At 45.6% G+C, this 24,154-nt stretch overlaps 1 protein-coding gene across 3 annotated transcripts; it reads left to right on the forward strand.

The window, feature by feature from the left end:
• Positions 1-201: 201 nt before the first annotated feature.
• Positions 202-23,778, forward strand: USP40 (ubiquitin specific peptidase 40). 3 transcript variants are annotated; one of them, XM_039704611.1, is made up of 32 exons: positions 202-264; positions 1,734-1,950; positions 2,179-2,246; positions 3,007-3,120; positions 4,087-4,251; positions 4,685-4,831; positions 6,356-6,499; positions 7,514-7,642; positions 7,900-8,001; positions 8,611-8,718; positions 9,257-9,578; positions 10,002-10,083; positions 10,787-10,958; positions 11,446-11,530; positions 12,289-12,359; positions 13,224-13,543; positions 14,004-14,130; positions 14,467-14,524; positions 14,814-14,867; positions 15,272-15,360; positions 15,778-15,864; positions 16,336-16,372; positions 16,845-16,909; positions 17,005-17,079; positions 17,478-17,604; positions 18,731-18,825; positions 19,958-20,076; positions 20,505-20,570; positions 20,793-21,003; positions 21,127-21,222; positions 21,943-22,037; positions 22,498-23,778. In XM_039704611.1, the coding sequence occupies exons 2-32, from the start codon at positions 1,752-1,754 to the stop codon at positions 22,601-22,603; spliced, it is 3,735 nt and encodes a 1,244-aa protein (XP_039560545.1). In that variant the 5' UTR covers positions 202-264; positions 1,734-1,751; the 3' UTR covers positions 22,604-23,778. The 3 variants fall into 3 exon arrangements, 2 of the variants coding, with proteins under 2 accessions (XP_039560545.1, XP_039560546.1); XM_039704612.1 differs by lacking the exon at positions 202-264 and adding an exon at positions 1,329-1,433; XR_005627036.1 differs by lacking the exons at positions 202-264; positions 20,793-21,003; positions 21,127-21,222; positions 21,943-22,037; positions 22,498-23,778 and adding an exon at positions 18,921-18,955 and having other exon boundaries at positions 1,752-1,950; positions 20,505-20,533.
• Positions 23,779-24,154: the final 376 nt, after the last annotated feature.

The raw sequence follows: 24,154 nt of genomic DNA on the forward strand, positions 1-24,154 counted from the left end.
ACCCTGTGCCATGGGCAGGGACACCTCCCACTGTCCCAGCTTGCTCCAAGCCCTGATCGAGCGTGTCCCAGAACCCTTCCAGGGATGGAAGTCCCAGGGATGGCCACCACTCCCCCTGCCCTCACGCCGGTGGAACTACATCTCCCGGCATGCCCCGCGCCCCCCCCGCCCGCCGGCCGCCGGTCCCGGCGTGCGTTGCGCTGCGCCACACAACAAATATGGCGGCGGCCGCGGGCCCGTGGCCGTAGGGTCGGGCCGGGCTGGGTGAGTGCGGGGCCCTGAGGGGCTGGGGCTCGCCCGCCCGGGGGAGGCTGCTGGCCTCGCGGGGCTCCTGGCATGCGTGTGTTAGAGGGGCTTGGAGTCTCCTGGCATGCGTTTTTTAGGGGGTTTTGGGAGCTCCTGTCACGGATTCATTAGAGGGTTTGGCATCCCCTGCCGTGGGTTTATAAGAGGGATTTGGGGTCTCCTGTTCACGGATTTATTAAAGGGTTTGGCATCCTGTGCCATGGGTTTGTTAGAGAGGTTTGGGATCTCCTGCCTTGGGTTTATTAGAGTGTTTTGGGAACTCCTGGCATGGGTTTATTGAAAGGGTTTGGGAACTCCTGCCGTGGGTTTATAAGGGCGGTTTGGGATCTCCTCTCAGGCTTTTTAGAGGGGTTTGGGATCTCTTGCCATGGCTTTATTGAAAGGTTTTGGGGTCTCCTGTCACAGATTTATTTGAGGGGTTTGACATTTCCTTCAATGGGTTTATTAGAGGGGTTTGGGAATCTCATGGGTTTATTGCAGAGTTTGTGGACCTCCTGTCATGCAAGTATTAGAGAATTTTGGGGTCTCCTGTCACGCATTTATTAGAGAGGTTTTGGGATCCCTTGCCCTGGATTTATTCCAGGATTTTGGTTCCTCCTGCCATGGATCCATTGCAGCCTGGGGTCCTGTGCTCTGAGCTGTGCCTGGGCCATCCAGAATCCCTTCCAGCTGCTGTTCCTGGTGGTTTTTAAGGGAAGGAGGATCCAGAAATAAGGCGTGAGGGAGGATTTGGCACTCGAGTGCCTCTCCGGAGTGGTGGGTGGGTGGGTGGTGTCTCCTGGATATGGCCCTTTTTTGGGACAAACCATCCACTCAGGAGCTGCTGGGAGGAGATGCAGGGAGGGGAAGAATCTAAAGTGCAGCAGGCCTGACTGGAAACGGGAATGGAGGCTGGGAGACAGCTTGGGTGGAGTGCCAAGGCCAGGAATTCCAGGCAGCAGCTTGGGAGGAGGGGAATTTACAGAGATTCTGAGGCAGTCAGGAGCTGCATTCAGAGGAGGGGAAGCAAAGTGGTTTAGTTCCTATTTATGTTCATTAGGAAAGTGAAACTTCAAAATCTTTCAGCTTTAATGTCTCAGATGAAGAAATGCCAGGGGCTTGGAGGAGGTAGAAAAGGATAATCCAAGGTAGGGGACAGTTCACTTGCAGGAATAAATAACAGCTTCATGCAAAATGTAATTGTGGTGGGTTGGAGCCTGGTGAAAGGGCTGCTTAGACCTGTGGTAACAGAAATGCTTTTAATTCACCCTTTTCTTGTTACATTAATTTACACTTTTGCATGGGTTTATTTTTAGAATGACCAGAATAAGGTGGAAAAAAATAAAAACAAATTCTTCAGTCAGGGCTTCCAGGTTTATCTTGGAGGATTTGAAGGGTTGGGTTCAACTGCATTTTTTATAGTAAATACTTATTGTATCTTTTTAAAGGACTCTTCTGCCTTCACAATGTTTGGGGACTTATTTGAAGAGGATTTCTCCTTTATTTCCAACAATCATTATGGGAAAGGGAAGACATCAAAGCCCAGAGAGTCTGAGCCTCCAGCTCCCAGGGATTTCACCAACCTCAGTGGAATCAAAAATCAGGGTGGGACCTGCTACCTCAATTCCCTTCTGCAGACTCTGCTTTTCACACCTGAGTTTAGAGGTGAGGTGCTCAAAACCTTCTTAAAATAATGTAGGGATTTATATTTTAGTGAGGCTTGCACTTCTGGTTATTTATTTAAGAAACACAGTGAACTCAGGTGATTTTGGAGCACAGTTCACTTTAAATAAATTATTGCAGAACAAAATCATAGTGTTTGACATTAAAAGACATTAAATTTTTAAAGAGGGGATGTTGTCATTTTAAATAATGATTTTTTACCTATTGCAGAGGCTTTGTTCTCCCTGGGACCTGAAGAACTTGGCACTCTGGATGACAGCAGGAAACCAGATGCAAAGGTGTTGGGAATTTTCCTGTTCATCACTGTCTGATGTTGATTTGGGGGAATATGGCTGCAGTTCATGTGAAACCTGTGAAAATGAGTGAAAACCTAAATTTGACACTGGGAGGCAGTTTGGTCTGGCTGGTACTGGATTTTTCACAGCATTCTCAGCTTTCATTGCCATCAGGTTTCACGTCGGAAATCAGACACGGAGTCTGTTTCTGCTGAGGTGTTCTCCCTCCCACCTCATTCCATCCCACCACCAAGCCCTTCAGGAGAGGGACTGGGGACAAGGGATGGAGGGACAGGACACAGGCAATGGCTTCCACTGCCAGAGGGTGGGGCTGGATGGGATCTTGGGAAGGAATTTGTCCCTGTGAGGATGGGGAGCAGCTGGGATGGAATTCCCAGAGCAGCTGTGGCTGCCCCTGGATCCCTGGCAGTGCCCAAGGGATTGGACACTGGGGTTTGGAGCAGCCTGGGGTAGTGGGAGGTGTCCCTGCCCATGGCAGGGGTGGAATGGGATGGGCTTTGAGGTCCCTCCCACCCTAATCCATTCCACTTGTCTGTGTAAGGTGAGGCACTGTAGATTTTTGGGAACTGAGTCTGACTGCTTGGTGTGAACTGAGTAGCGTGTGTTGTGAAGGAGCCAGGGGTGGTTTATCAGCCAGGGGTGGTTTATCAGCCAGGGCAGCTGACCAGCAGCTGTGTGGGAAGTTGTTCTTGCTGTGGGGGCTGTGTCTGACGTGCTGGCTCTGTCCTTGCTGCTGTGCCAGGTCCGGATCATCCCACTGCAGCTGCAGCGCCTGTTTGCTCAGCTCCTGCTCCTGGACCAGCAGGCTGCTTCCACCTCTGACCTCACCGAGAGCTTCGGCTGGAGCAGCCACGAGGTGCCCTTCTCCATCCCCACTCGCTTCTCCCTGCACACAGATGGGTTCTGGAACGCTGGCATTTAGGAAGTACTTTAAAATGATTCAGCTGATTGGGTCAGCTCTTGGTGTATCCTCTTGGATCTCCACATGGAGTCCATGGCAGCTGTTTGCAGGGAGGAACAGGCTTAAAATGATTCAGCCTGTGGAGATGACATTGGATTGGGTCAGCTCTTGGTGTATCCCCTTGGATCTCCACATGGAGTCCATGGCAGCTGTTTGCAGGGAGGAACAGAAGATGGTTGTGCTCTTAGATACAATTCCACTTGCTTTTCCTTTGTTTTTCCAACAGGTTCAGATACTTAGATTCTTACCCAAGTTGAACTGTGTCAGTCAGAGATTAATCTAAATCTAGGGAATGGCTTCAAACTGATAGAGAACGGGTGTAAATGGAATACTGGGAAGGAATTGTTCCTTGGGAGGGAGGGTGGGCAGGCCCTGGCACAGGGTGCCCAGAGCAGCTGTGGCTGCCCCTTTGATAGAAAACGGGTGTAAATGGAGTACTGGGGAGGAATTGTTCCCTGGAGGGAGGGTGGGCAGGCCCTGGCACAGGGTGCCCAGAGCAGCTGTGGCTGCCCCTGGATCCCTGGAAGTGCCCAAGGCCAGGTTGGACACAGGCTTGGAATACCCTGTGCTGTTGGAAGGTGTCCCTGCCTGTGGCAGAGGGTGAAACAAAATGATCTTTAAGGTCCTTCCCATCCAAACCACTCTAGAATTCTATGATTCTACCGAAGTGGAAGTGTCTTAGCTGGGTTGTAGCATAACCAAATTAACAATAATAGATGTATTACTTTACTACTCAATGAGTAAATATATGAGTAGTCGTTGAGACTCTGGGACACTTGATGTGTTATTTTTGAGCCACAGGCCAAGCAGAGCAGTGTTTCATTCCTTCCTTTCCTTCCTGTTTGGGTTTCTGTCCTGCAGGAGATGAGGCAGCACGATGTGCAGGAGTTGAACAGGATCCTCTTCAGTGCTTTGGAGACTTCCCTGGTGGGGACATCGGGCCATGACCTCATCAACCGCCTGTACCATGGCATTGTTGTCAACCAGATAGTCTGTAAGGAGTGCAAGAACGTCAGTGAGAGACAGGTAAAGCTAGGGGTCTTCCACTGGGGGCTTCTCTTCAGGCTGTTTGCTTTAAATGTTCTTGTTTTTAAAGTCCAAAAACAATGTCATCCTTGTTGAGTGCCTTATTGAATCCAGGTAGTGAGTGTTGAACTTCAGGTCTTTGGCTGCATTTTCTAAATGAGAGGTAAAAAACCCAAATGTTTTGCATCTTTTGAGTTCACAAGCCCTGCCTTTAATAGATGTAGTTAGCACAGAGTGCAGTGAGGTAACAGCAAAACATACCTTGACAGTCTTTTATGCTCTTTGTAATTAAAAAAAGTCAGTTTTTAAAAACTAATTTCTGTGACTGTGTGAGTTTTTTTTGCCCTTCACTGTGATGAACAGGGAGTATCTTTCTAAACACCACAAACTTACACCCCTCAGAACTTCATTTCTTGTTGTCCTTTTTGCACAGGAGGATTTCTTAGACCTCACAGTGGCAGTGAAAGGTGTGGCTGGCTTGGAGGAGGCCCTGTGGAACATGTATGTGGAGGAAGAATACTTTGAGAATGACAACTTGTATCGATGTGGAGCTTGTGATAAGCTGGTTGAAGCCTCAAAGGTAACACCTGGGGGTGGGATGATGTAGGGTTAGTTGGAATGTTAGGAAAAAATTCTTCTCTGTGAGGATGGGCAGGCCCTGGCACAGGGTGCCCAGAGCAGCTGTGGCTGTCCCTGGAAGTGTCCAAGGCCGGGCTTGGAGCAGCCTGGGATAGTGGAAGGTGTCCCTGCCCAGGGCAGGGTGTGGCACTGGATGGGCTTTAAGGTCCCTTCCAACCCAAACCATTCTGGGATTCTATGAAACCTCAGCAGGGATGTCAAGAAAAGTTCCTGTGGCTCATTTCCCTAATGTTGTTGCAGTTTTTTGTCCCTAACACGGAGTGTGGTATGATTTGGAAAGTATTGACTCATTCAACACCTCTGCTGCACCTTGCTCTGGGCATTCTAGAGGATTGGCTGAAAGTTAGACCATAAAATAAAAATGTGCAATGAGAGAAATCATGGAAACTTGCTTCTGGAGAAGCCAAATGAGAAAGAAGAACAATGGGCAGCTATTGCTCTGTGCAGGGAATGGGATCTGTTGCTGTGTTTTTGTGGAGGGAAGCACTCTTCGGCTGGTTTTGTGCTCTGCCCTTGCCACAGCAGCAGAGCTCCTTCAGGATGGGTGAAATCCAAACCTGCAGCCCTCTGGATGTGGAAGGGGTAGTTCAAAGGGAAGCTGAGGTCAGGCCAGGTTAATCAGTGATTTGGGAGTTCAGGAACTCTCAGCAGTGCCTCACATGTCTTGTTGCAAGGGCTGGCTGGGGTTTAACTGGGCTGGGTTCAAGGCAGTGCAGGGTAAGTTGTCTGCCTCTCACAAGTGCTCATCCATGCAGGAGGAGAGTGGGAACTCTGAATCTTGGTAGGAAATCACAGAGCTGGGGGTTGCCAGGCTGTGGATGCAAATGGAATTCCGAATACAGGGGATTTCCTAAACCCTGTGTGTGTTCCTGTTATGGCTCTGGAAGTGGAGAGGAGGGTGGAGACATTGGAAAGGCTCAGGAATGTGGCCATGGAGCCCACACCTGCTGCCACAGGTGGTACAAGATAGTTGGTTTTACTTCTTGTGAGGGTTCTTGATGGGCTCACCCATCAAGTGGTCAGATCTGGATCAATCTGGAATCATTAGAATGGATTATCCTGGCTTTCCTGCCTGGAGGGTGCTCCCCTGTAGAAATGAGGGAGACTTTATCTCCTGCTTGTTCTGTGACTGCCAGTATAGAGCCCATGGGCTATGGAAATGTCATTACTGACTAGAATTTCACCAATGTCCTTTATTTGGTGTGGCAGGATCAGATGTGAGACCGGTGATCACCAGTCAAGGAGGATGTGGGGCTCAACAGGGGGAGAAGAACTGGATCACTTTTTAGGTTGTGTAGTTGGAAGGGAAATTGAGAATTGGTGAAGACATTTCAAAATGAGGGCACTGATCTTGTCTCTGGTGGTAACAAAGCTTTGGTGGGAAAGGATTTGACCATGACAGCAAGGTGGAAGCATGGTTTTGTTCTGGGTCTGTGCTTAAAGTGTTTCTTAAATCCCTTCCCAGTCTGCTAAACTACGCAAGCTGCCTCCCTTCCTCACCATCTCCCTCCTGAGGTTCAACTTTGACTTTGAGAAGTGTGAGAGGTACAAGGAAACAAGCTGCTACACATTCCCCATCCAGATCAACCTGAAGCCTTTCTGTGAGCAGGTGAGCACTGTCAGCATTTGTTAGTTTTCTGTATGCTCAGCAGAGAACCCACAGCTCAAGGTTATCTTTTATTTTGCATTGTCAGGTATTTGAGTGACTTTGTGGTGTCCTCCTCCACTTTTGAACTCAGCAACCTTGTAGCTACAAGGGGGAAGGGCAAAATAATTACGCAACAAAATTATCTAACCTTTCCTCGACAGGAAGATAACTATCTGGAAATGGAAATTGAAATTTATTTTTGTGTGGTTATTCTCTGATAGCATCATGCATAAATTGAGCTGTATGTGCTTTAGGTGCCTGTAGTTATTCCATTTTTCTCAGGAATCTCTGTTTGCATTCATAAATGTGCTTCTGGTTATAAACTGAGCTATGCCATGGCTTGATGACAAATTTTGATTCTTAAACAACACAACAGAGGCACTCTTATGGAACAGACATTTTTCTTCTTGAAGTGTTGCAGTGCAAGCTTGGAAATTTCTCAGTGTTAGACTTTGAGGAAGCCTTTTTCCCCCTCCCTAGTTTTAGGGTTTCTTAAGTCTTGCTTCTTTTCTCTCTCCTCTTTTAAATAAAATAAGCTTGGTTGTGAACAAACACTGAAATGGAAAATCTTTTGAGTTTCCAGTGTGGTTCATAATCCTGCTTGTTTAATAACACAGATTGCCCATGGAAGCTGTGGCTGCCCCATCCCTGGAAGTGTCCAAGGCCAGCTTGGACTGGACTTAGAGCCACCCTTGGGCTGGTGGAAGTTGTCCTTTCCCCTGGAAGGAGCCCAGATGAATTTTAAGGTCCCTCTAACCCAAACCATTCTGGGATTTTATGATTTATCAGCCTGTGCATTGCTCTGTGGCTTGTGCCAGTCCTTCCTTGTGCCCCCAGCCCTCAAAAGCCATTTCAGTCTCTGCATGTGCAAACACACACTGAGAAATCTCTGAAGTGATGCTAAAGGTATAAAGCTGTCCTTGTGTGGGAGACTGACCTCAGTTGTTGTTACAATTATTGTTTTTCTTTTTAAAGACTGAAATGGATGATTCAGAGTACATGTATGAGCTCTTCTCTGTTATTATACACAAAGGTGGCTGCTATGGAGGACACTATCATGTTTATATCAGAGATGTGGATGAATTAGGAAACTGGCAACTCCAAGTAAGTCCTAAATGCTTTTCTTCCTTGCTTTAGAGGTTGTACTTTTCAGAAAAGTATTAAGAGCTAGTGGATGAATGTGGCGTCCAAACTTAACTAATATTTTAATGAGGCTTTGTGTCTCTTGCCTCATTGAGAAGGGCACTTTAACAGAATGTCCCTCACACTCCTAGACTGTGCATGATGATGTCAGCACAGAATACCCCAGTCCTCTATTTGTGTGTGAAACCACAATATATGTGAGTGTCTTTCTCACCCAGGAAGAAGAGGATGGGCTGATTGAAGAGAAGGCTTTAAGAGACACTGAGAATGCCAAAGAAACAGAAAATCCACTGGCAGTCTTAAAAGGGATTTTATCAGAGGTATGGTATGTAAGGAGTTCATTGCTTTGGTTTTGGAGCTTTGGTTTTGGAGCTAGTGAACCAGCAGGGAGTTGGTGTTTGTGGGACTGGGCAGGCTTAAGTGTCCATAGCTCTTCTGAGCTTGGCATGAAGCATTTAAAACTTGGCTTTAATATTAACAGTGACTCTTGGTACAGACAGAGCTCCTTTTGGAGTGTTTCTAAAGCTGCTCACCAAAGCTCTGTTGCAAAAGAAATCAGAATATCCAGAGGGATCCACAGAATATCCTGCAAGGGATCCACAAGGTGCATTGATCCAGTTCCTGGCCCTGCAAAGACACCCCAACAGTCCCAGCTTGTTCATCTCTGAGAGCATTGTCCTGGAGCTCCTGGAGCTCTGGCAGCCTTGGGAATGTGCCCATTCCCTGGAGAGCCTGGGCAGTGCCCAGCACCCTCTGGGGGAAGAACCTTTCTCTGATATCCAACCTAAACACCCCTGACACAGCTCTATATGATGCTACAGTAGCTTATTAAAAACCAGGAATGATTAAAACACTTCCAAATTGGCTTCTTTGTGTTGACCCCTTGACTTTTGTAGCCTTTGTTACCTTAATTTTTCATTCCTCTGCAGGAAGAAGCTAAACAAATCCCCGTGGATCAATTAGGGCAGAAATTACTGGAGAAGAAAGGGATGTCCTGGAATAAGAAATACAGAAAGCAATATGGACCATTACGAAAGGTAATCACAGGTTTGCTAGTTTTGGTTTTAGATAGCTTTTGTAATCATTTATATTATTGAATAGTCAGGAGGATGGATAATTGAGAATATGGACCCTGGTATCAGCATGTGCAAGGAGAGGTTTGTAATGTGAATTAGCAGGCTGGAAAGCATAAGATTCCCAAGGAATTGTCTGCCTGAGACTTTGTGTATTTTTTTTTTTAGTGCAATTTGCCAATTGGTTGCTGTATTTTAAGATGTCTTAAGGAAAATACTTCAGCACTTGTGTTGTAGATAGGTGGAAAACTGATATTTGCTTGTTTTTTGAAGGGAGCTACTTGCAGTTTCCACAATAAATATTTAAATGTAGGTGTGAAGTGTAGCTGTGAGGCTTTTACGGAGATAAACTGTGAAAATACATGAGGAAGCACCATAAAATGAGGGTTGAATTAATGGGGTTTGTGTTCTACTTTGAGGACAGTCAGGTGGAACAGCTTAATGCAGGCTGCGGCATTTAAAACTTGGCATCTTCTTCATCCTGTCCTTGCTTCCCTTTCAGTATTTGCAGAATCATCCTCAGATATTCCAGCTGAGTCCTGATGGAAATAAGGTCAGCCTGAAGGAAACACACAAGCTCCTGTTCAGGCTGGATTCTCATGGACAAAATCTCCAGAGCCCTTCCCAGAAGAATGATGTCCAGTGGAACTGTGAGAAAACCCCCCCAAGGCCAAGGGCTGCTTCTGCTGGGTGCCACTGGTTTGATCTGAATGATTCCAAAGTCCAGCCCATCAAGGAGAAGGATATTGAGAAGCAGTTCCAGGGTAAAGAGAGTGCCTACATGCTGTTCTACAGAAAAGCTCAGCTGAAGAGGCCCCCTGAAGGTACACAAAGCTCATCTGGAGATTCTGGGGGGGCTTCCTGCTTTAACATTTTTTTCTGTAATGCTTTTTTGTCCTTTCCAAGCTTTATTTTCCCCAGTTTTCCTTGTAGTGATCATTTGGAAAAAGATTAAAATTAAGATAAAAGGAGGTGGTGATGTGTTGATTGGCTGTAGCTGACTAATTTTTTTAGCATGCTCCACAAATAATGGCAGAGCATCAGCTGAAACAAATGCAGCTTGTTGCTAATGGCATTTGTGTTAATTTCCCTTAAAGAAAGGTTGATTGGAAGGAGTAAAAGCATTTGTTTGTTCTTTATATCATCCTGCAGTTGAGTTTTCAGTGATTATTGTACTGTAATGTCTCCTCTTGGTAACTTCTCTTGTTTTCCAAACCACATTTTAAGCCTATATTTTTTTGTTGCAGCCCGTGGAAATCCAAGGTACCAAATTCCTGAGCACCTGCTGAATGAAATGAATGCTGCTAATACAGAGCTGCAAAAAAAGAGGTATACTGGTATCACTGCACTCAAACAGCTCTTGTCTGCAGGACTCCCAAGGGACTCAAAAGGAAAGAAATTCTTAGGGAACTGAAATGGTTCAATGTCAGAAGTTAATTGAAGAATATAATTTCTATATCCATATTCTGCTGATTACTGTGTTTATAGAGGGAATTCTTCACTGGGAGAAGGGGGATGGACTTGGTTTATGGTGAATTTGGTTTATGGTGAAGAAATTATATTCTTTGCCAGAAAAGTGAAGAGCTTGTGGTATTCAGGTTGGACAAAACTTTTCCGTGTGTTGAGGGACACAGGTGCTTGATACAGCTGAATCACAGTTAAGATATCAAGATACAGACACAAGAGTTACAGTTTATAGGATATTTCACACAAGGCTGTGGCTGCCCCATCCCTGGAAGTGTCCAAGGCCGCTTGGATGGGGCTTGGAGCAGCCTGGGGTCGGGGCAGTGTCCCTGCCCATGGCAGGAGTGGGACTGGAGGAGCTTTAAGTCCCTCCCCACCCAAACCATCCTGGGATTCAGTTTCTGAGTGAATTCCACTCCTTTATTTTTTTAAAGGTTTGCTGCTATAGGTATAAAGGAGGAGGGGATGTGACAGGGAATTCAGCCTGGGGCAATCAGTTCCTGGAGAGCTGCACAGAAATATCTGGTTGGTGTTAAATTCACCACTTTGTTGTGTTGTTCTCCCAAAGAGCTGAATGTGACTCAGCAAACAATGGCATTGATTTACATCTCCACCTGAGCTCCTGCTATAAATTCCACAATGGGGCTTTGCATCCCTCACTTTCTTGGAAAGAGAGTGTGGTGGATTTGACCATCGACAGAAGGAAGACTCTGGGAGACCTCCGGCAGGCAGTGTTCCAGGTACCTGCTCCATCAAATGAACTTCATTTTTACTTGAGCCACTGCAACATTTACAAATAGATTTATGCTGCAATCTTTGTGTCAAGGAGAAACCTTCAACAGTAAATGGAGCTTAGGAGGCTAAAAACTTAATATGAGTTTACATGGGAGGAAAGAATGGTGTGGGGGCTGTTCTTGAAAGCCATGAAATTGCTGGAATTTGAACTATGGAGACCTCAAAGTTCACATGAGCTAATTTATTATATTTGGGCAGCATGTGCATGGCCATGGATTGACACTGCAGAACTCCAGCCTTATTCTTAATATTTCATTTTGTAACAGAGTTGTCTTTGTCTTGTCAAGGAGTCACCAATTGAGTGTCACTAGGTGAGCTTGGGAGCCAGGCTGTGGCAGCTTTCAGCAGATTGTAATTGTAATTATTGTGGGTGCTGTGAGTTACTGCTCACTGTTATTTGACATAATTTTTCTGGTTATTTTTCCCAACTAGATGTTGGAGTCTTGGGAAGGGGACATGGTTCTCAGCATGGCCAAGCCTTTGCCAGCAGGATTACACCTGTACCAGGTGCTTGATGGTAAGAGCACTGCATGCCAGGCCTCCATGCTATTGCTGTATGTTAATTCCTGCAGCCATCAAAGATTTCATCTATAATCCCTCCTGGAGATGTGTGTTACTGAACACTCTTCCAGCTCAAACTCATCTTTAATTGCTTATTTCGCTCTTATTAGTGGAATGAATGATTTTGAGACTGTGCTGTGAAATCTTTGTTGTGAAATGTAGATCTTAAGCAAGCTAAGCACATTTGCTGACAAGAATGTATCAATCTGTGTCTTGCCCTTGATTTGCCTGTGGATGTTTGCTTTCATAGGATTGGCCTAATAGGTGGAGGAGAGGATAGAAGAGAGGAGCCAGGGTGACATCAAAGGAAAATGTAGGTTAGACTTCAGCTGAAGTAGGAATTTTGTGGAGGGAAATGCTCATATAAAGAGTTAATTAATTTATTAAGGGTACATCAGTTTTTCAAACTGTCATTTTTTGTCTCCAGCTTTGCTTTGTTAGGCAATTCTAAGTGTCAGTCTTTAACGACTTACTCAGTAAGTTTCAAATGTTATGTTCTCTGTGGTCAGCTTCAGAAAATCACTGTTGAACCAGAACATAACCCAACTCTCCACAGTGTTGACATCAAAATAGAGAGACACTCAGAGCTGCTCTTAAGTATTCCCTCCCTATGCTTGTATAGTTCTTTAAGTGTAGTGACTTTTAAAAACTTGCTGACCCTGTTTGTGTGTTCTGTGGGGAGCAAGAACTTGATGATTTGCTCCTGTTTTTTAGGAGATGAGCTGACCCTGGATGGCATTGGGCTGGCTGATGGAGCAGACATCTTCGTCTGGAATGGGAAAGAGGTAAAGGAACCAAGATTTCCTTCTTTGTCAGCTCTGAAGAGATAAGACTGTGCAAGGTCTCCTGGAAATCCTGTGCTGCTCTTGTAGTTTTCCATCTTCCTTTTAATATTAAAGCTTCTGCTTAACCTGGAAGTGGTTGTGAAGCACAGCATTTTATTCTGTCTTTTCAGTGGAATAAAATGCTACTTTAAAATTATTGTTATTGTAAAAGTATCCATTTGATATTGACTTTCTCAAAAAAAAAAAAAAGACCCCAAACTAAACAAAACCATCCAAACATTTAGAAACAGAGTCAGTTTTGTCTTGGTTTTGGTATAGTTTTTTCTATTGCAGCTTTTGTGTCATAAATTTTCTTCAGCAAGGAGCTTGAGTTGAATTTAGGTTGAATATCAGAAAAATCAAGCTTTTGAAATGTAAAGTCACAATGTTCAGTCACATTTGATGAATTTCTTAATGTCCTAAGGGGCTAAATTCCGGTGTCCTAGATTTTGCCAAGTGTCCACTGGTTTTCCAGCTGCTTGCCATGGAATGGTTTGGGAAGGGACTTCAGGATCTCATTCCACTTCCTGCCATGGACAGGGACACCTTTCACTGTTCCAGGCTGCTTCAAGCCCTGGCCAGCCTGGCCTTGGACACTTGCAGGGATCCAGGGGCAGCCACAGCTTCTCTGGATAACATTTTTTTTTCTCCTCCCAACACCCGTGGGTTACTCTGGTTGTTTGTTCAGTACAAATTTGCTCCGAGGGGGTTGGTTTGTAGGGGGAGAGCGTCCACTTTGGTCTCAATTTTCTCCCTGCCCAGTCTCTCCTGTATTTTCTGGCTCAGCCCCCCCCAAAGCTGGCATTCCTTCCTGCTTTTCCTCAGGTTGGAGGCACGAAGGTGCTGGCAGGTCCTGAGCACGAGCCCGTGGTGCTCAACGTGCTTCGCCTGGCCGAGCACAACGAGGGTGGCAAGGGTCAGCACTTCAGCGAGGCCCAGCACGTGTTCTCCTGCAGCACCAGCCTGGGGCAGCTGCACGCTGCCTTGGCTCCAGCCGGGGGCATCATCCTCAAAAACGGCTCAGGAGCAGAAGCAGAAGCCAAGAACTGGGAGGTTTTCCATGAGGAAGACATGAAGGAAACAGTCCAAAGTGTTGGGCTCAGGGATGGGTGCTCTGTGCTGATCTTAGACAGCCATGACCAGAGGTAATGTTTTTGATAATGATTGTAATGAAACAAAAAAGCAATTTTGGCAAAACCTTTTACTTCAAATTATACTAACAGTATATAGTCTTGTAACTAATTATCACTTTGAGCTTACAGATATAATTATTTTCCTCTTAAGTTTTGGAAACCATTATTCATCAGCTGTTAGGTTTTTCTGGCCCTCAAAATGCAGCACCAGTCACAACCTTTGATTTATACTTGTAAAGGGGGGAAAAACCTGGTGGGAACAACTCATGCTCAGTGAGTCCAAACCTCCCAGGGGCAAATTTGTGCTCTCATGGCACTCTGTGCTCCTTGAGGCTTCTTCTGTGTGAGATGCCATCACTATGAGCAGCTTTGGCACCATTGCTTATTTGGGAGCTGTGCTGGCAAGTGATGTAGCCCTGCTAATGTTTAGTTTTCCTGTCTCTGACTGTCTTTGCACTGCTGATTCCCACAGCTTTGTCAACGTGGCAAGTGGGAATTTGACTGCCTTCACCTATGACATCAGCTGGCTCCAAGTGAAAAACTTCTGTGGGGGGGAAGAGGAGGAGAAACACGTTAAAATCACTGCCACTATTGAAACAGTAAGGACTCTGCTTTCCTGAACAGCTTGGCCCCTGCACTTGGCACAGCTCATTTGATGTAGCTTCAAGGATGAAGCTTTTCCCTGCTGAAATTAGTGTGGAGCTCGGAGTTACAATCTGGGCTATTTGCAGGTAGATTAAGCCAGTGCAGTTTTAGTGTCAAATACCTTTCTCTTTGGACCATCCTGTAAATGGAAGTTTGAGATGGTGTCAGTCACCAGAGCTAGAAGAGAGGGGAAGGATTACCTTTGTGCACTGGCACTTGAACAAGCAGGGGTGTTGGTGGCATTCCAGGCTGGAGGTGTTCATATCCCTTTTAACATCCCTCTCTTTTAGGTGATGTCAGATATCAAAATGAAAGCGATCCGGGAGCTGCAGCTGGACGAGGAGCTGGGTAAGAGTTCAGCTGCTTTATCAGTCTCCCAGTGCTATAATTTACTGGCTTTTCAGAGGCTTTAGTGGTAGAATTCTCCTTTCAGTGAAACAAAAGCTGAGAATGTTGCTGGAGTCTCAAGGAATCTCTCTCCAGTTAAATCTTTGATGTCCCAGAGGGAGACCTCTAGGATAAACCTGTTGTAGTTAATCTTAAAGGTGTTACTTGTCTGAAATTCTGAGTCAAACTCCTATTTTATTCCTATTTGAATTACTTAATACTTCTCTCTTTCCTGCCCTTTTTGCTGCAGCAAACGAGAGCTGTCTTAGACCTGTTGGTGGCAATGGGAAACTTCTGTCTCCAGGTAAATTGATTTATTGAATCACTGTTTTGTAAGAAACTCACTGGGGAGATTTTCAGCCTCTGTTTGTTTTTTCCCAGGAGAAGTTACCCTCACATAACTCCACTGAGTCCCAGGCTTAACTGAACCAGTTGTGTGGGTTTTTTTCCCCCCCAGTTTTAAAGTTAATTAACAGTACCAATACAAAGACAGGGGTTAAACTGAAATGTTCAGCTTGGTTTTATTACTTACATCCCTAATTCACCTGTGCTCCTGATGGACTCTGGGAGATATCCATGCCTTTGTTCTCCCCATAGGACACTCACAGATCTGCTGTCAGGGCAGAACAAGCTCTCCAGAGAGCACTGAAGGGTTTTAGCTTGCTCTGAGTATGATAAAATTGATATTTTTATTTGTCCTCCCTGAAGTGCCTGAGGATTACACAGTCAAGGAAGCAGAACTGAAGATGGGAAGCTTGCTCGGGCTGTGCCGTGGGAAAGCTCCAACTTCCACTCAGGTACAGCAGGGTGGGATGGGAGGAGCCTGGTGCAGCGACTTTCCTAAAGAGAATAAAGGAAAAAAGGGGAGGATATTGCTCTTAGAATGTGCAAGTGGTAAATACCCCAGGATCCCAGAATGGTTTGGGTTGGAAGGGACCTTAAAACTCCTCCAATTCCATGCCCTGCCATGGGCAGGGACCCCTTCATCTATCCCACGATGCTCCAAGTCCTGTCCAACCTGGCTTTGATGTGCATGGGAAGGAGTAGTTGTGCATTTCTAGAGACCAGGGGTGGCTAAGGAGGATCTGCTGATGGCCATAACTCAACTTCTTTGCTTTTTTGTGCCATTTTAGTACTTTTTGATGACCTTCTTGCCACAGGAATTGTTCTTATGCTTCCTTATTTATTCTGATAGTTTGCTTTTGGATTTTCAGCTCTTCCTGTACTTCATGGTTGGGAGTGACCAAAGCTGCAGCCCTGAGATGGAGATAGTTGTGGAGGAGACTGCCTCTGTCAGAGAGGTAAGGCTGGCTGCTCCCACAGCTCTGCACCCAAGCTCCTGCACAGCATTCCTTGCACAGACCTGGAGGCAGAGGAGTTGGGAAGAGCCATGCACAGAGTGAAGGCTGTTCTGGTGTTACCAGTCCAGTGTTGAATTTGCAGCTTTGATTTTTTCTTAAATTTATTTTTTAAAGGTGCAGCTGCAAACTCTGGGGCAGAATTTGTTAAAGTGAATGAACAAACTGACAGCACAAGTTTAATTTTTTACCTGCTTATGAAAGCTGGCTCAGCTGCTGTGGTGAATTTTTTGCCTGAAAACCATCTCATCCGTGAAGGGTTTAATATATAATCCAAATACATCTTGTCTATCTAATTATATTGTTTTAAGAATTGACCAGCAATCAGTCATTCTTATGTCAGAAAAGGCTTGCTGAAAAATTTATTTCCCAGCCTCAGCATTGACACAACTCTCATCCTATGTTTTCTTTCAGTGTCTCAATTTAATGCTGGAGAAATCTGGATTATCAGGTTAGTTGTGTTATTTACAAATTTTTAGAGGAATTTTAAAAATATTTAAGACAGCTTTTCCTACCCTAAACTTTGTAAGTTTTTTCAATGATCTGGTCACTGTAATGGGAGGAGGGGAAAGAATTCTAAACATGCAGTTTTTATAATACTGTTTTTATTTAAAGAGCTTGACATAGATTCAGGTGATAATTTGACACATGGGAATTCCTTCTCTCCTCTGAAACCAGGGAAAATAATTAGATAGGTGAGGAAGGGAGATCTGTGCAAATAAAAGATTATTTTCATACAGCAAAAGGTCTGGGGAAGATGAAAGTGACAATTCATTTAGCCAGACCTGTGTTTAAAAAGCAAATAAAAATGAAGAACAAAAGAAAAAGGAACCTTGACACTTGTTAAGAGTTTTGTAATACTTTCCCACACTGGTGTAATTGACTGATCAGTTTTCTGTGTGTGTCTTTTTTGGTTTTGGCAGGTGACAACTGGCATTTGAGAAGGCTTGACTGGTGCTACGAAGCAGGGGAAGCATTAAGTCAGGAAGTGAGAGCAGCCTGTTTTAATCCATTGGTTCCTTGCTCCCTGGGGTGAAAGGCAGCTGTGGGCTGACAGGGATCCTGTGCTTTCTCTTCCTGCAGAATGCCACCCTGAAGGAGCTCAACGTTTGCAGAGGAGACACTTTGGTTATAACTGAAGGAAAGCTTCCAGAAAAGGTAAAAGGAGAGTGGGCAGTGTCTGGAGACTTGGAATCCCAGAGTGGTTTGGGCTGGGAGGGACCTCAAAGCTCATCCAGTGCCACCCTGCCATGGCAGGGACACCTCCCACTATCCCAGCTTGCTCCAAGCCCTGTCCAGCCTGGCCCTGAACAGGTTGCCTCTCAAAATTGTAGCATCATTTTTGCACCACCAGTGTGTTCCCCACTAAATCACATCCCCAGCTGCCACATCCACACAAACATTCTTTGGACACTTCCAGGAGTGGTGACTCCACCCTGGGCAGCCCATTCCAGAAGCTTACTTTTAAACAAATCTTATCTTTCTTCCTGTGCTAAAGGTGAAATTTCACCTTGTCTGCACACAATACTTGAGTCACCTGGTATTTTCTGTTCCAGGGTTTCCTGAAAATCCCCATCTGGTGGCTGAAGCCTTCAAGCCATAAGAAACATGGAGAGAATGGACAAGACCAGGTGAATGGGATCACCTGGAAGATGGAGGCTTTGCAGGTGTCTGCTGCAGCAGGTGAGTTTGGCCAGGCTTTGAAAGCAATCACCTGTAGTTGCTCTTTAAGTCAAATCCAAATTTTAATCCAAAGCCTTAAAGCCTTTCTGAAACCTAGGAAGGGCTGCATGAGTTGCATCAAGGTTATGGTGAAAGGACCACTCAGGAGACAGATGCAGTTTTGGGCATAAATGCTGGATAATCCTGTTATAGGGATGTTCCTCAGATGGACTGGCTCAAAACACCACTAAATTTTGTAGCAGGGGCTCTTTATTTGTCAGTCTCGAAAAATTGTAGATTCAGTCTCATAAAATTCTAACGTAGATCAGAATGTTAGGCAGTGGCAGCAGTGTAAAGCATCTCCTTCATGAGCACAGATGTGATTGGTTTCAAATGCCAGACTCCTGAAGGCACAATGAATTCCCTTCAGGCTGTGTTGCTTTTTGGTAAGCTGTAAAAGGAAGGATGGGTAAAGCTTGAATAGTATCAAAGACGTTAAATGCAGTGTTTTAACTGTGTTTTCTCTCCTGAAGGTCAAATCCAAAACTAGCCAGGGCAGTAAAATTAAGTGAGGGTTGAGAAGGGAGGAGAAAATTAAGTGGAAATAAGAGAATTGGAAAATGGGGAACAAATTGATTTTTCATTTTGTATTAAAAGTAATATTCCTCTGGTGCTAAGTTCTGCTGCAGGGCAGGACCCATCCTCTTGAAGAAGTTTTCTTTGCATTTTTGTCCTTCTGTCTCAAACCTTTTCTGAGTTTCATTTTCTCCCCTGTTGGTTCCAGTAGTGGAGCTAAGAGCAGTTCAGCTTTGTTTGCAGTAGGCTTACCTAATAACTAACACCATTTATCAATGGCAATAACTGTTCCTAGTTCTGAAATTTGCAGTATGGGATCTGTATGGGAACTGTTTGGAAGTTACTGGGATGTATTTTGTGTGCTGGATATGGCCATGGCAGGGGGTTGGAATGAGGTCACCTTTAAGGTCTCTTCCAACTCAAACCAGTCTGGGATTCCTGGATATTCTAAGTGGACTCCAGACTCCTTCTCTAAGTGAGATGTGAAGTGGCTGTTATCTCTCAGGACTATACAAATCACGTTGACTCTTCTGTTATTTCTTTCTTCCTCCTCCCTCTGCCCCCTTCAAAGCTGCACCAGAACCCACCCACCCAGGCCTGGATCTCTGTTATGCTGGCAGGATAGAGATAGCAGGAGAGGCCTCTCTGGAAGATCTGAAGATGCAGGTTAGATGTTCTCCTGTGTTGGACTGTGCAGCAGCGCTGTGATGACTCGAGCTCTATTAACAGCTCTTTTCTATTTCCTTTTCCCCTGTCTCCAGTGTGTTGTGCCATGGTGTTTATGCCATGGCCACTGGTAAGTACCAAGAGGCAGCTGGAGCACGTAGCTCAGACACTTCCTTAGTGTCCCTGCTGTCCCCATCCTCCCTGTCATGTGTCCTGGCCTGAGGGGGAGCCTCGTTGCACATCAGCTGAAGCTCTGCCTGGCAGCTTTTGTCTTTATTTCAGTGTAAAATCTCTCCATGGGAAGCACACGCATAACAAGCACCTCCTAAAAAGCCACTTCGCCATTTCCACATTGTTCCTGTATTAGTTTTCTGCATTTTTTTTTTTTAAATTTCTGTATGTGGAATCTGATGAATGAAGAATGCTTTGGGGTGCACAGGTTTGGCAGCCAGGAAGGTCTGGCTCATTTTGTTTGGCCACAAACTAAAATACCTTTGTATGGTTTTAATACACTCAAAACCAAACCAAGCAAAACACCCTAAAAGAAAAAGCTAAACCCAAAACCCACCCCAAACCCACAAAAAATGAATAACCCCGTCCTACCAACAGGCTCTGTGTGGTTGAAGCAGTGATTGTTCTACTTGAACCACATGGGGAAGGATCTCTCACCTGATTCTGCTCCATACCAACACTTATTTTTTGGGTGTGACAGTTTTGGGCTCTGCCAGGCTACTGCTATGGAGAACTGTTTGCAGCTTGATGAAGGAGAGCTGGCTGAGCATGGAAAGTGTTGTGCCCTTGGGAAGGGCTTAGAGGAGCTCAGCACTTGGCCAGAGACTGAGGCAACGACTGCCACAGCCTCATTCCCTCCCAGTTGTTCAAATTCTGGTTAAAAAAAAAAGAAATTGGGTACTTTGGAAATGGAAGTTGAGTTGAGAATTGTTGAGAGGGAGGGAAATCCAACTCCCTTTGAGGTTGAAAAGTGAGTATTTTACTCACAGCCACAAGCAACAGTTGGTGTGGAATAAATCTCAATACATTGCCCTCTTTTTTGAGAGTTAATCCAGTGGTTTTCTATTTTTCCAGGGAGACTGGCTGCTAAAATTATTGACCAAGTATTTCTGTTTTTCAGGCTCTGACCTTACCCTGCTGCCAGGAGCAGGTTGTGCCCCTGCCCTCGTTCCTCAGAGCTTGGACAATGGACAACAAACGCCCCGGGAAGCTCCTGCGGGACAACAGGAGGAGACTCAGGTGGGTTCTCTGGGGAATGTGCAGCAGGCTGGCTCTGGGATGGACTGGGGGGGATTCATCAGCTCACTCTGGGTTGGAAAGGATCTTAAAGACAAGTAGTCCCATGGGCAGGGACACCTTCCACAGTTCTAGGTTGCTCCAAGCTCCATCCAGCCTGGACTTGGGCACTGCCAGGGATCCAGGAGCAGCCACAGCTTCTCTGGGCACCCTGTGCCAGGGCCTGCCCAATATCTCACCCATCCCTGCCCTCTGGCAGTGGAAGCCATTCCCTGCGTCCTGTTCCTCCATCCCTTGTCCCCAGTCCCTCTCCAGCTCTCCTGAGCCCCTTTAGGCCCTGGAAGGGGCTCTGAGGTCTCTTTGTAGGTGAGCACCCCCAGCTCTCCCAGCTCATCTCCAGAGCCTGTAGACAATATCTGTTCTGTTTTCAGTGACTACAGACTGGGTGCCAGAGTGGAAATCTGCATAGAACCCTTGCAAGAAGAAGAGAATTTGGGGTAAGAGCTCAAGATCTTTATTTCTCTTGTTTCTTACAGCTCTGCATTTGAGGGAAGCCTTCACTGAGCAGCTTTTGCCTTCAGGGCTCTCAGGATGTGGGAAAACCTTGGAAGTTGTTTATTGTTTTCCACAAAGAAAGTGGGAGGGCAGTGTGGGGGGGAAAGCTGGGAATTCTGAAAGCATGGCTCACAAGAATTTCCATTCTCTCATCCTGCTGCCAGCCCTCACGAGCTGCTGCTGCGAGTCCAGATGGGAATACCAGGAGAGAGGGACTACTCCAGCTCCTGGGATTTGGTGTGGGATATCTCCAAGGAATGCACAACCTGGGCTCTGAGGCAGAGAGTGGCTTCTCACTATTGTCTTCCTGTAGATAAAATTGAAATAGCCAAATACTTCCCCGAGAGATTTGAGTGGCTGCCAATATCTAGCTGGGTAAGATCTGGAGTGACAGAATCCAACAATTGTTGGAGAGGAGCACGTGTTGGTCTGGGCTGCAGTTCCTTAGGGATTGAATTTAAGGAGAATTCCAAACTCTTCTGCTTTGATTTTGTTCAGACACAGCAAATCTCCAAGAGGAAAAGAAGGAAAAAGCAGGCGAGTTTGCAGTCAGCACCTTACCACCTGAAGGATGGAGACATCATTGGGGTGAAGGTAAATTTCCCTGGATTTAATTGTTGCACGAGATCAGGTTCAGGCAATGTCCCCTTTGCAGTGTCTTCATTTCTTCCTGGTTTTCTCTCATCCTGCTGCATTTCTGGGAGTACTGGGGTGTGGGTTTGAACACTGTGTTGTGTTGATACGAAATTTCTTGCTGCTGCTGTTTTTCCTTTTTCTCCTGGATCTTTTTTCTTGCCCTCATTTTTTGACTCTTTTTTTTTCAAATTCTGAGTAAAATCCAAGGAAGAGCCCTTTCAAAATCACATTATAGACACAAACTCTTACATATTATGGATTTCTGAATGATGACAGTTCTATTTTATGGTGTGAAAAGGAATTACCCAGCATTGAGCTCTCAGCTAGAAATCAGGCTTAGTTACAAGGAAAGAATGTTCTGTCTGGGTTTAGAGCAGTAGCAGAAAAATGTGATGTCCTGTCCTGCTGTTTTAGCCTGTTGGAAGAAATCCATCCCTGGAAGTGTCCCTTGCTAGGTGGGATGGGGCTTGGAGCAACCTGAGGTAGTGTCCCTGCCCATGGCAGGGGTAGGACTGGATCATCCTTAAATCCCTTCCAACTCAAACCATTGCAATTCTGATGAACTTGAAGTTAATCAGTGCAAAACTAGTCAGAAGAAACAATCTGGGAGTTTATTGTGTCAGCTGGGAAATAGTTTTACCTTGTGACTTTGATCTCTCCAATCCTTTTTTATAACAGAACCTTCTCCTTGATGACACCAAGGACTTCAGCACTGTCAGGGATGACATTGGGAAAGAGAAACAAAGGCAGCTGGCTCTGGAAAAGAGGAAAAGGTAGTGAGCATTTAGTTTCATTTTTCTTTAGAAATATGCAAAGTGTTTGCTGCTTTTCAGAGGAGCTGTGGCTGCCCGATCCTTGGAAGTGTGCACAGCCAGGTTGGAAGGGGTTTGGAGCAGCTGAGATAGTGGAAGGTGTCCCTGCCCATGGCAGGGGGTGGCACTGGGTGGTCCTTAAGGTCCCTTGAAATCCAAACCATTCCATGATTCAGCCTAATTGGATAAATTCTGAGGCCAGTGGTAATCCTGCAGGGAGCACCTGGATAATTCAAACTCCTGGCTCTCAGTATTCCTCCACTGAGCCTCATGGTTTTCCCTCCTGGAACAGACCGTGGAGACAAAAATGAGCCCTTGGCTGGCCTGGCCGTGCACAGCTCACTGGAACTCAGAGTTCAGGCCAGGCTCGCCCTGCTGAGGCCCAGCACTGAACATTAACCAGGTTGTTTGTGTTTTCCAGCCGCCAGGAGCGTGTCCAGGATCCCCTTTTCCCCGAGGAGAGGCTCCCCACGAAGCCCCGCAAACCAGAAGTGGCTCTTTCCATCAACGTGGGGGTTTTCAGATAGCACCAGGGGCTGCTCTGCCCACACCACCCTGTGCTAACCTGGCCTGCAGGGCCTCAGCTCCAGCAGCAAGAGGGGCTTTCCCAAAGTGTCCTCAGGGATCCCTGAGGCACAAACTGGCTGTAGGATTCAGGATAACTCTGATTTTCTTCTGCTCTCTCTTGGGGAAGTGCTTCAAGGTCCCTTTCTCAGTGTGGTACTTACTCTCAGGCTGAGTAAATGCACTTTATGGAGGAGGAAAAGGATTAATATATTGTATAACCCCTCAGTGACTCTTTTTTCACCATCCAAAATGCTTTGTTGGGTCAGGTCTGACCTCCTGCACCACCACTACTGAGATTTAATGCAGTCATAATCATCTCTTTTTAGAATTGTTTCCCATCTCTGATCACTGAACTTGCTGCTGATACCAGAATTTGCTTTTCTCTCTTTATCTCTAAACCTAAGTCTGTAGGATCTGGAGTCAGCCCTAAGAATGAAGGCAATGTGGAAGTCTCTGAGCAGAGTGTAGGAAATTGGCTCAAAAAGAACAAGTCCAGGATCTGTCAGCATGTAAAACCTGGAGACATCTTGTGATATGGAACAACAGGGACGTAATCTTAGATTTTGAAGTTTCTGGGGCTTGTTTTGTTGCCCATAAACTTAATTTTGCAATTTCTAGGGCATTTTTGTTGTCCCTGAACTTCATTAACAGGGAAAACGGTTGGAAAAAATGGACAGATCTGATGTTTGATTTTCAGTTGGTTTTACTGTACTCAGGAAAAAGGCTGGGATTTATTTTCAGTGCTCCTCTTCAGAGGAATTTCCCTAATTTCTTATCTTTCCAGCTGTTCTGATACTGTTACATTGGAGAGCTTGTTTCTCGTGGTGTTCTGAGCTGACTTTGAGCAGCTCACTGAGCTGGGCTCCAGGTCAAAGGCTCTGAAGTATTAACTCCAAACTGAGCCTGATTATCCTAAATTAAATCTGTGATAATGACAGGTCAAAACACAAGTTTGCTTTTGGGGGCTGCAGTAAATATTTGACCTATTTGCTGTATGTAAGAGGAGCTGCCAGTTGAGCAGATTCCTCAAATTTTGGCTAATGTGAGATTTTTCATGTACCTTTTATAGGTTAACACTACTTCTAGTATTTCAGACAGCATAAAGATAAAAACTGACACTCTGCTAGCAGCAAAACAAGAGAAGTGAAAAGCACCATGAAACACACCATTATTATTTATTTCCCTGCATCTCTTCAGCATTCAGCAGGTGCTCCTGTGCTTTTTGGGGCTGATGCTCTGCAGAAGGGGCTGTTTAATGTCACTGACTTGGATCCTGAAATCCCAGTTTCATGGATACATTTTCTGCCCGGGGGGAGGGCAGCGGATGTTTTCCCATCTTAATTTGTGTCGTCCTCACTGACTTGGATCCTGAAATCCCAGTTTCATGGATACATTTTCTGCCCGGGGGGAGGGCAGCGGATGTTTTCCCATCTTAATTTGTGTCGCCTTCTTTCCACATCAGGTGTTCTTGGGAGCCTGGGTTTACAGCAGGGATCAGAGGTGCTGATTCC

This window comes from Passer montanus, unplaced genomic scaffold (genome assembly GCF_014805655.1).
Source record: "Passer montanus isolate IOZ18808 unplaced genomic scaffold, ASM1480565v1 scaffold178, whole genome shotgun sequence".
Classification (NCBI taxonomy): domain Eukaryota; kingdom Metazoa; phylum Chordata; class Aves; order Passeriformes; family Passeridae; genus Passer; species Passer montanus.

Bases quoted from the DNA above. Each gene is read 5' to 3' on its own strand.
- USP40 (XM_039704611.1), top strand. From the start codon at position 1,752: ATGTTTGGGGACTTATTTGAAGAGGATTTCTCCTTTATTTCCAACAAT. The intron at 7,643-7,899 runs GTAAGTCCTAAA...TTTCTCACCCAG, and splicing joins TAGGAAACTGGCAACTCCAA to GAAGAAGAGGATGGGCTGAT. The intron at 14,525-14,813 runs GTAAGAGTTCAG...TTTTTGCTGCAG, and splicing joins GCAGCTGGACGAGGAGCTGG to CAAACGAGAGCTGTCTTAGA.